General features: G+C 54.7%; 1 protein-coding gene across 1 annotated transcript in view; it reads right to left on the bottom strand.

Moving 5' to 3' along the window:
* Positions 1 to 1333: 1333 nt before the first annotated feature.
* Positions 1334 to 11538, bottom strand: part of SLC29A3 (solute carrier family 29 member 3) — a 43241-nt gene continuing 33036 nt past the window's right edge. Inside the window, exons 5-6 of the mRNA XM_045439530.1 lie at positions 8309 to 8471; positions 1334 to 3582 (exon numbers count right to left, since the gene is read on the bottom strand). Coding sequence (XP_045295486.1) covers positions 2928 to 3582; positions 8309 to 8471 — 818 coding nt within the window. The 3' untranslated portion in view covers positions 1334 to 2927. The remainder of the gene's footprint in view (positions 3583 to 8308; positions 8472 to 11538) is intronic.

Below are 11538 nucleotides of genomic sequence, written 5' to 3'. Positions count from 1 at the left end.
AAGGCGGCCCTGGACCCTGGGTCTGTGGCCAACCGACTACTCCCAGCCTCCACCTGCTGTGGGACCGGAATTCGTTCTGGGATCCTGCCAGGGTCAAAGATGAACTAGGAAGCGGGCCTACCTCGGCCGTGGGTGAAAGGCAGCGGTGACCCGGGGCCATGGCCCTGACAATGCTGTCACCAGGGAAGTGATGACGGAAAACAGATAGATAGGTAAGCCTGGGCTGTAAATTTAGCCTCCACTGGAATAAAATCGCTCAACTGATTTTTGGCCTCTTTCTTCTACTTGGGAGTTCTCTATAAAAGTGTTACATTGTCTCAGAAGCCGGGGTCCTGCAGTGACCTCCTCCCACATCACATCCAAGCTGATTAAGGGGCCCCAAATCTTCTCTAGGGAGCACTGGGCCGAAGACAGCAGAATGAAGAGTCTTTGCTAATAATATCCCCTCTTGTAGGAACAAGCATGTTCTTAGAAGCACCTGTCACCGCTAGATGAAGAGTCAGCTAATTTAGCTGCCTCCGGCTTTCTTCATAGAATAAAAGGAGGAAAGTGAAGCTGTGCATGGTCTGGAAGGTATACAAAGGCCTGCACTAAAAACTGGCGTGTGGGATTAAATCAGAGACTATTAGGCAAAGCCAGCTTCTTGGGGACTCCCCCACCCTCACACTGAAAAATCCCCTTCTCTTTAGCAAGTTTCATTCACTCCCCCAAAGCATGTGAACTAGTCCCACAAGCCTGATGGGGTCACGGGAGACTAACCCCATGAGCTAGTATAGTGACCGGGGACAACGGGGTCTGAACGTCACCGTCTGCCCTTTTGCAGGGCGATGCCACCTCTGTCTTCTTCCTCCCTGCCCGGGAAGGAATGACCCTTTGTGAAATGCCCACTAAAGTAGGCAACAAAGACCAGTGAGCAAAAGTCTGGGTAACTCCCACCAGCCAAGCAGCCGACGCCTCCTCTGCCACGCCCCCCCCCCCACCAGGAAGCTGGCATGTCCCCCGTGCCCCCAGGGCTGCATCCTTGCAGCCGGCCACCCTCTTGCCCCCTGCACTCCGCACTCATTTCACATCACTTCCCTAACAGGGACACCGCTTCGACTTCTGAGAACTAACTCCCTCCAGTTGAGCCCCCACTACTCGTTTGGGCCAAGGTGGTCCCCATCTCAAAGCTCAGAGACCGCTGTTCTACTTTAAAACAGACATGCCACCCACCTGTAACACACCTGAGGTCGTGATGGGTCACCACCCAGACCACTGCCCCAAACGACCACCAGCGTTAAAGTCGGTGGAAAAACAAAACAAAACAAAAAAACAACCAAGGGAGATTTCAGGCTTCTGCAAGGGGCGGGAGGATGGGAGAATTTATTTTTAATTAAAAAAAATTATTTTTTCAAGATACCAAGTTCCAGAAAACCTTTCAAGGTGTCTATTTTAATTCTCCGGCTGAAGAGAGGGAGTGCGTACTAGCCTGAGCCGGTGGGGAACATAAGCTGCTCCCACTGGGTGGATTACCGGCTGCTTCCCTGGCCGGTCGGCTGTCTGTGGGACACCAGGGCGCTGGAGCCCTTCGGAGAAGGAGCGGGCTGATTTATGGCTCTCGGGATTGCTGCTTCTTGGGGTGCAAGCTCTGCTCTCTCTGCACGACTCTCTCAAGAAAGAACTCCTGGTCTGGTCCAGTTCCTTTCTCTCTGATTCCCAAGCCAGCCCGTTCCCCCCAAGGAACAGCCCTGCAGAAGCCTTCGAGGAACTGAAAGAAATGTAAACTGTAAGTTACTACTCGTGTCAGAAGATCGTGTGGGGGCCACACAATCTGAGGGTCGCCTTTTGAAACAACTTCAAGATACCCAGCTATCTGCGACAAACCAGGCCAGAGTAGCACCGAGCACTGCTGGTCAAAGCTTCAGAGCTGTACTGATGTGAATACTAAGTAAATCTATGAAAGCCAGAGGGGCCGATGGCCCCACTCGGGACACCTTCTGTCCTTCCAGCCGAGGCTCTACCTCTCTGCCTGCTCCGTGGCTGTGGTTCAGTCCACAGGGGGCTTCGAGGAGACGGGAGGGAGAGAAGAACCAAGGGAATACACCTCCCGTGGGTCACGGTGGGCTGGATACGCCCCCTGCCCCCCAGCCCTGGCTGGGGGTAGAATGACCTTCCTATTTCTGAGATATAAAACACAACCCCTCAGGATTCCTACACCCACTCTTCAAATATTCTCAAATTATCCAATTTGAGTAAGTAGGCTGTTTCCTGCCAAGACCCCAACTAATACAGCCACCAATCTGGCTTTCATTGAATATCCAGGCATTTATGCCCTTGAACCAATGGCCTTGACATGTTGTAAACACGGACATTTAAAAGACCCCACCCTGACGCAAGCCACAGACCACTTTAAGGATCCTTGTTTGAAAACGCAGGCCTGACATCCTCAGTCCCTAGCACAGGGATGACTTCCGGAGGCCCAGTTTAGGGAGTGAAGGGTTCCTGGAAGGCCTGTCTTTCTGGGGTCCCCCGTCTGGTTGGTGGGTGCACTCTCACCCACAGAAAGCAGGGGTCCACAAGGCCTTGGGTCTCGGGCCTGAGAACTGGCCATTCCAGGGATTCCCATTCCCCCCTCCGGCCCCGGATAGGGAGGACTGGGAATTGTCACGTCTTGCTGTCCTCTGGAGGGAGAAAGTCTGGGACAGGCAAAGGGCCTGTGGTCCGGTTTCAGCACTGGCCTCGTTAACAGCCCCGAGTCAACACTGGCAACAAAGTTCCGAAGAGGCTATGAAACAAGATGGAATGTAACCAGCAGCTAGAAAAGGGCTAGGCGTGCCCAGCTGCAGCTCTGTCCTGCGCGCTGCCCCAGCCCGGCCCGGCCCCCGCTCGCCATCTCCCTGAGGCTCCCGAGGGTCACACGGCACCGAAGTTCTTGCCATCGCCCCTTTTTAGATGAGGTGCACGAGCAGGGCAGAGCAGGCCGAGCCGAGTACCAAGCCCACGCACACGTAAAAGGACATCACCACCCCCGTGGCCTCGGCCAGCTCCCTGGGCACGATCTTGGGCCCGTACATGAGGGCCAGGGCGCTGAGGTAGCCATTGCTGAGCCCCAGCAGGGAGGTGAAGAACACCGGGTAGAGGTCGGACCGGAAGACCACCGTGTGCAGATGGACGCGGGGCTGGTAGTTGCAGAACACGAACAGGGGGATGAGGCAGGTCCGGAGGAGCACCAGCCCGGGCAGCACCTTACTCCTGGGCCCTGGCGCCTGAATCCAGGCCGTGACCTGCCGGCCACACAAGTCAGCGAAGTTAAACAGGAGGAAGGTGGTGAGGGGGACAAAGAACGTGGTAGTCCACGGCGAGCCCGAGTCCTTGTCCAGGGACTCGATGTTGGTGGAGATGGCGGGGAAGACAAGGCCGGTGATGAAGAAGAGGTAGATGATACAGAAGCCCAGGCCGGCTGTCTTCTTCAGGATGGGGCGGAGGGGCGGGATCGAGGACTCGCCGGAGCCAGGGGCTGCCGGAGGGGCGCTGGGGTAGTCCTGGGGTGGCTGCTCTTCACTGGGAAACACACAGGCCGGCCAGACAGGCCTCAGGTAGAACCTGCAGGGGGAGAGGGCTCGTGGTCAGAGGGCCCCCGAGAGCAGGGTCACCCGGGATTTCCAGGGGCAAGGTAGGTCCCCTGCCTCAAGCCTAAGCCCCAGATGGCCGGCAGCCTCGGGATGCCCTCCGATGATGTATGTATTTCGGGGTGGCCAGAGGGAGGCCTGCACAGTCCCCGGCCTGCCTGTCCTGGTGCTGCCCGAAAGGCAGGTGACCGTGCCACGAGCAGGGACGGAGGAAAGCAGCAGTAATCGCCACCTGGCGAGCCATTGGTTTTGGTTTGCTTTGGAGAAGAAATGGAGATAAAATAGCATTTTAAAATATCAATTTTTAGGGGCACCCGGGTGGCTCCGTTGGTTGAGTGTCCGACTTTGGCTCAGGTCATGATCTTACAGTCTATAAGTTTGAGCCCCGCGTCGGGCTCTGTGCTGATGGCTCGGAGCCTGGAGTCTGCTTCGGATTCTGTCTCCCTCTCTTCCTCTCCCCTGCTCATACTCTGTCTCTGTCTCTCTCTTTCTCTCAAAATAAAGAAACATTAAAAATATTTTAAGGGGAGCCCGGGTGGCTCAGCCACTTAAGCGTCCGACTTCAGCTCAGGTCATGATCTCGTGGTTCACGGGTTTGAGCTCCACGAAGGGCTCTGTGCTGACAGCTTGGAGCCTGGAGCCTGTTTCGTGGATTCAATCTCCCTCTCTCCCTGCCCCTCCCCCACTCGTACTCTGTCTCTCAAAAAAAAAAAAAAAAATTTAAAAAAAATTTTAAAAACAATGAAAAAAAAGTTTTTAGACTTGTAAAAATAACACATGCTTCTTGCAATGAAACCAAATAACACAGAAGAAAAATGACAAGAGTAGGATGAGAACTTCCACCCTGGGTCTCTTTCCTTAGAGGCACCGACAGTTAAAAGCCTGGTGTCTATTGTTGTTCCATGGGGGTGCCGACACCCCCCTCCCCGACACACACCCAGTTCCTAGTTCCATTTCTTTCTTTTTTTTTTTAATGTTCATTTATTTTTGAGAGAGAGACAGAGTGTGAGCGGGGGAGGGGCAGAGAGCAAGGGACACACAGAATCTGAAGCAGGCTCCAGGCTCCGAGCTGTCAGCACGGAGCCCGACGCGGGACTCGAACTCACGGACTATGAGATCATGACCTGAGCTGAAGTCAGACGCTTAACCGACTGAGCCACCCAGGCGCCCCCCTCGTTTCATTTCTTTGAAGCGAAGGAAAGTGGGATCAAGCTATACACGTTGTAAAAGTTTCTGCAACAGGACCATTCCTAAATAAATTTTATAGGTCATGTATATAAATACATTATATGACTGCCCGAATACGCACATAACCGCAATACCTAAATGCGTGTACACAGTTGCGTTAAGAACAAGATCTGGTGGTTTGTCTTTACCATGAAGACGCGTGACTCGATGTGACTCGATGCCTCTCTGTTGTGTAGCTCACAGTAATTCGTTGCATAAACATACAATGTAACTGCTCCCCTACTGGTGGACATTTAGGTTAGCTCCAATTTCTCTCTACTGCAAATACCAGTGCGATGAATAATGCTATACAGACACCCTGTGCATGTATGCTCGTATTTCAGGAGAACAGATTTCTAGAAGACGACCTTCTGGATCAAAAGGTTTGGACCTTTAACATTTTGATAAGATATTGGGAAACTGCTCGGCAAACAGGTAGGAACAATTTATCTCTGCGCTGTCCCACTCCCCCGCCCTATCGACAGTAACCTGCCCCTTTAAATCACTACGCGATCGTCTGTGTCTTCGAAAAAACTGACCACGATTTGTAATCATTAGATGAGTTTACTGGGTTTATCATCTGGCTCCTCCAATAGAAGACAGCTCCCTGGGGCAAGGACCCTGTTTGCCTGTTTCCAGCTAAATCCCCAGGCACAAGAGTGACCCTTCAAAACACAATTGTAACTAATAAGCCTATACAGGTGTCTTTCCCGCCCATATCCTCAACACTGAATATTATCAATATTTTCGATTTCTGCTCCTCTGACCAGAGTAGAAAAGGCTTGGGTCACCTGGCCTTGCTACCTTGCTGTGTGACCTTGCCCGAGTCACTCAACCTCTCTGGGCTCAGTTTCCTCGTCCGTAGCATGGAGGAGCGCTGCAGCCATGAGCTTCCGAGCGTCCTGCGGGTCCACCCATCCTAAGTGCCTACAGATGACAAGCGAGTTGGCGGACGGTTCCTCCTCCGAGTCACATTTCCATGTGGTGCTGAGCTGGGCACTGCGGCCTTGAACTCTGTCTTGTTTCACAACCACTATTTAGGGCAAGGAGTTTTCTGACTTCCCCCTCTACTCAGCAGCAGGTCCCAGCCTTAAGTCCGCTCTGGGGAAGCTCCACGCCAAGTTCCCCTGGCCAAAGCCTTCCTCATTAAGTTCTTTCAGATCTGTCTCATGTCCCCCCTCCCCCAGCCAGCAGTCTCCCACACGGCCCTGCGGCTCCGTTCCTCCTGGGGCAGCACCCGTGGGCTCCCTTTTAACTACGAGTTAGTCTGAGCAGCTCCGGGAGCACCGGTGTCTCCAAGGCCCCGTCCTCAGATGCGCTTCTGTCAACCCAGAAGTCTTGACCAAAGTTTTAGTCAGCAAAGAAAGAGAAGCTTCCACGGGCGGCGTAGCCCTTGGGCGTTCCCTGTCTCACAGGCTCAGCTGGAAAGGATTTTGGCCTGCCCACGTGAGACTGGAAACGAGGGTGACCCACTGTCTCTGTTGAGACTGCCCTGGTTTTAGCACCGAAAGCCCCTCATCGTGGGAACCCCTTCCATCCCGGGCAAAGAGGGAAGCCTGGCCACCACACTGGAAACAGACCCAGGCGAAGCACCTTGAAACAGGACACAGGCAAAGAGCAGGGGCCCTGGGAGGCTCCTGCCTTCTGTCCACTCTGTGACTCGAAGGTAAACTCAGCGGCAGCAACGAGGTATCAGGCAGTGTGTGTGGTGTTGGGGACAGTGAACAGCCAGACCTCAGGGATCACAGGGACGGTGCCGTGCAGCACAACTAGGCAACTTCTGATGAAGGGCCCTGAAGGTGCTGCGGAGGGGGTGGGTAGGCTCACGGGTCCGTGGCCACCTGGGACACCCAGCGTGAGGGCACTCGGTCCCCGTTCATCCCCGGGAGGCCACTGAGCCCTGCTGAAGTGATACCGGTCCTCCAACTGGAGAAAGAAACATGTGCCTCGGCAGACTCTGGTGAAGGCAGGGGGCCCTGGGGGTCACCGAGGAGACTTTCTCAGCGGGACAGGAGGAAGGCGTGATGACGAAAGACCCTCGCAGTCACAAGCCGGGGATGCGGCATGATGTGGCGCAAAGGGCGCAGCTATGGAAACAAATCCGGGTTCAAATCCCAGCCTGTGACCCACCAGGTGGGCAACCCGGGCATCTCTGTTAACTTGCCAAAGCCTCAGTTTACTCCTCTGTAAAATGGGGGAGGGCAGTCACGACGGCATGCAGTTGTCGCACACGATGAATGAAGAAAAGAAACGCGTGTAAACCGCTTAGCTCAGTGCCGCCACACCAAATGGGGTCCTGTGGAAATGGGGTCCTGTGGAAGGGCTCTGCCAGTTCCCACACCGTGGGGCCACCGGCTGCTCCCCCGGCCTTCGCTGCCTCGGTTTCTTCACCTAGAGAATGGGCTAGACAATTCCTGCCATCTCCTACATGAAGAGGCCTTGAAAAGCATAAAAGCTGAGAAAAAAAAGCTGAGTTAAGGGTTGTTTTTAAAAGAACAGCAGGAAGCAAGAAAGAAAGAGGAGGAGGGACGCCTGGGTGGCTCAGTCGGTTGAGCATCTGACTCTTGATCTGGGCTCAGGTCATGATCCCAAGGTGGTGGGATCGAGCCCCGTGTCAGGCTCTACACCGACTGTGGAGCCTGCTTGTGATTCTCTCTCTCTCACTCTATCCCCCTTCTCTCGCTTGTGAGTACCCTTTCCCTCTCTTAAATAAACAAAGAAAGAAAGAAAGAAAGAAAGAAAGAAAGAAAGAAAGAAAGAAAGTAAGTAAGTAAGTTGGGACTTGAGAAAGAAAACAAAAAGGGGGAAAGAGAGAGAGAAAGCGTGAGAAGGATGGAAGTAAGGAGAGACGTGCCGCAGGGTGGAGAGAGGCCTGAGAAGACAGGATAGAAAGCAGGTTTGGAGTCGGGGTTGAGTCCTGCTTCTGCTGCTGGCCGGCTGTGGGCCTCGGGCAAGAAATTCAGCCCCTGGGAGCCAGGTTTCTCGTGTGTGAACGGGGACGGTCGTGATAAAGCGTAGTGCCGCACCCTACGAGGACCAGGTGCGTGAGCCCCGGATGAGAGGTGGCCCGTCAGGCCGGGCCGAGCACAGGGCAGAAGCCAGCGCGGGCGCTGGGCGAACGGAGCTGGTTTTCATCGTGATCTCCCCTCGGTCCCACTCTCGCCGCCTGGCATCCCCGTCCGAAACGTGGCAGACCCCGGCCGGGTGGGGGGGTGGTGGGGGGCAGCGCAAAGCCCACGGCCCGGATCCACTGGCCCGGCCGATGGATGGGGCAAGTACGAGCCGGGGAGAGCTCGGGGCTCCGGGGTGCGGCACCGCGCGAAACCCACACTGTCTCCGCCCTCGGAGGGAGGGCTCCCACCCCAGCGGGGCGGCGGGCAGGAAGAGAAAACAAAGCGGACACCCACTCGGAAGGCATCACTGAAAGGCGGAAGCCGGGCCGAGAGGAAGGCGCGGGCACAGGCGGGCCTCACCTGGCGTAGTCCAGCCGCGGCAGCAGCAGGCAGAGCCCCACGCACAGCCCCAGGAACACGTCCGCGGTCAGGAAGAAGGCCAGAGTGCTGTCCGTCACCTCGCTGGACGCGGCCAGGTCCACCAGCAGGGCCACGGCACTGATGGTGCCCCCCATGGCTCCTCCTGCAGAGAGCACGAGAAGGTCGGGAGGTCGGGATGGGTCCACCCTCCCGGTCCCGGGCCCCGCCCCTCTCTGCTCAGGCTTAAAGGAACCAAGATAAAAAACTCCCCCTGCCGAGAGCCGGCTGCGGCCTCTCTCCCAGGATCCGAGCGCGGCCTGAGCACCCGCCCTATGACCGTGTGGGGTGTCAGGCTCCCGGGCAGATGGCTTGTCAGTCTATAAAATGGGCTAATACTCGTCCTATCCAACACGGGAGGGCTGGTGGGTATGTTGCACTGCCTGGCTGAATGGATGAGTCTGCCCACAACAGGGGATCGGGATACGGATTCTCAAGGAGGCAGGAAGGTGCTTCGTGCAAAACGCAAACAGCAAGCCGGTCAGCGTCGGCACGGGCTGCTCTGTCATTGTCACACAGCTCTGATCAGGGGGCACTTTTCTGCCCACTGTTGCACAGAGCAGGAGTGGGGAGGGGCAGTGTAGGGCCTCGCCCACACTCTGCCCGACACACCTCTGTGGCTCTGCAGGGAACAGCCCATTGCCCTGATGGACGACCCTTTCTCCCTAGCCTCAGGGTGAGCCTTCTTAGCCTGGGTGGGCCAGAGACTGGGATTTAAAAGGATGGCAAAGAAATGAAAGCTAGCACAGTCATGAAGAGCTCAGACTCTGGAACCGGAACACCTGAGCCCAATACCGGTTCTCCCACTTCTGGCGGCGTGGCCTCCAGTAAGTCACTGAACCTCTCTGTGCCTCCATTTCCTCATCTGTAAAATGGGGATGCTACTCATACCCACCTCAAAGGGCTGTGGTGAAGATAAAAAGGGTTACTACACGTAAAGCATTCAGAAGGGTGCCTGGCACACAGAAACGCCCTCTCAATCCTCTCCGATTCCCAGTTAAGCGTTTGGCTATTTCTGTCCCTCCTACATCAAAGCGGCAACAACAGGGTAAACCCCTTGCCAAGAGGGAGCCAACTTCCGAGAAGCTGTAATCCCCACCTGGGTGTTTTGTAAGAACTGGAGCTAAACTTCAGTAAGACACTTCCCGGCTGCCCTGAGGAAGAGATCTTAACATCGCTGCCTATTGATTTCCCTCTCTCTCCCCAACTTGTAGGGAATTTACAATATTATCATCAACAACAAACCAGGCCTCGGGGAGCTCATCTTTCATGACTCCCTCCTTTTATCTCATCAGTTATGGAAATACATGCAAATGAGGGGTTTAAAAAAAACACCAGTCCAAAACAAATGAATTGTTCCTCAGATGCCAACACACACAGAATTCACAGATGGGCTCCTCTGGACGAAAAGCGATGGGGGCCGGTGGGGTGGGGGGGGGGGAGGTCTCTGGGAGACGGGGCCACCTCCGATTTTCCAGGGGGAGGGACACCCGATGGGGGCGCCACAGAGTGATGATACTGGCTTAGGGCCCAGGGTAATTAATACTGAAGCCTGTGTACCAGAATTCTCCACTTTTTCAAAAATGGGCTTTCTGAAAAATTCATAGGAGAGTCCCCTTTTCTAGAAGATTCACAGGTGGCCAGCTGTACCTGAAAGGCCCCTTGCAGGACGGAGGGAGAGGAGGGGACAAGGACTCCTTTCGGAGACTCTGGTGACGGAAGAGATTACATCCAACGATCAGGGCCATTTCCCTCAGGCTAGGCGTGTCCTTCTTGAAGCACTGCTAGGGGCTTATCGATTGTATTCCAGAAACTTAGAATAGGGACTCCTGGGTGGCATCCGACTTTGGCTCAGCTCAGGTCATGATCTGGTGGTTCTTGAGTTCCAGCCCTGTGTAGGGCTCTGTGCTGACAGCTCTCGGAGCCTGGAGCCTGCTGCAGATTCTGTGTCTCCCTCTCTCTCTGACCCCTCCCTGGCTTGTGCTCTCTTTCTCTCTCTCTTTCAAAAATAAATAAATAAACATTAAAAAAGAAAGAAAGAAAGAAAGAAAGAAAGAAAGAAAGAAAGAAAGAAACAAACAAACCTGGCAACGGGTCCCCTTTATTTTCCTTTAGGCCCCAGGATTTCCCGGGATACAGCCAAAAGCCTAATCTGATGGCGAAAATGGCAAACAGACTTGAGCTCACATCTGAACTCCGATCTGGTGATACAAACATCTCTAGTGGGTGAGTTGAGAAGGGCTCAGAGGCTCAGGAGGAAAGGTGCGGATCTATTAGTGATGTCTGGCACTGGCATGGGCACACTTGTGCAGGGTATTTGTCATCCCTGCCACGTACAACCTGGCATGATTAATTAGTGGACACAGAGCAGATTCTTCGTGAAATTCTTCTCGGGTGGGCAAATGCTTACGGCATTCCCTCACACAACAGGGACGTGCCCAGACACCGAACAGAGCAGCTGGGCCCCTGGTTCTGCCTTAAGGGATGGTGTCTTCTGCAAAAGCACAGATTTTTACTGACCCACCTCCTTTTTATCTTGTTGGGACATCTGAGCGAGGGAGCAGAGCTGCCGAGGCCTGGACACCAGGCTTAGGATCAGCATCAAAGTTCAGCCAGAGGGGTTGGCCCGAGTCACACATCTGCGTCCCCAAAGGATGCCAGAGTTCAAGGTTAATGGAGGTGTTTATTTGCTAGGCAGGCTATCGGCTGCTGAGAGGCTGGGTCTTGTTCATCTGTGAATCCCTGGCACATAGGTCTTCTATAAAATGAGAAAGGAAGAAAAGGGGGAGGAGCTAAGAGGAAGGAAGAGGAAAGACGGAAGGGGACAGAAGGCGCAGGGACAGGGAGGAAGGGGAGGAAGGGATGCGGTCTCAGGAGATGGCGCTTGGTAGGCACACATTCTTGCCAAAATTGGCTGCAGCTGGCTTCCCTCCCGCCTGCTCTTCTTATAGGATGATTTTCATGTTGTCCCGCTGTCACACGTGGGTCTGTGTCCTCTCCCCTCAAATCCAGGTGGGCTCGTGGCTACGGTAGACGTGGCCCTAAGTGGCTTCCTCGTCTAAGTCATGAAAGGAAATGATGCTTCTGCCTGGGTCTCCGGGGATGCTCACTCTAGAGACCCAGGCACCATGCCTCGGGGAAGCCCACCGCCGTCCCCGCCGACTCCTGCCCAG

Source organism: Leopardus geoffroyi, chromosome D2 (genome assembly GCF_018350155.1).
Source record: "Leopardus geoffroyi isolate Oge1 chromosome D2, O.geoffroyi_Oge1_pat1.0, whole genome shotgun sequence".
Taxonomy (NCBI): domain Eukaryota; kingdom Metazoa; phylum Chordata; class Mammalia; order Carnivora; family Felidae; genus Leopardus; species Leopardus geoffroyi.
This window is presented reverse-complemented; position numbering and strand designations above follow the sequence as displayed.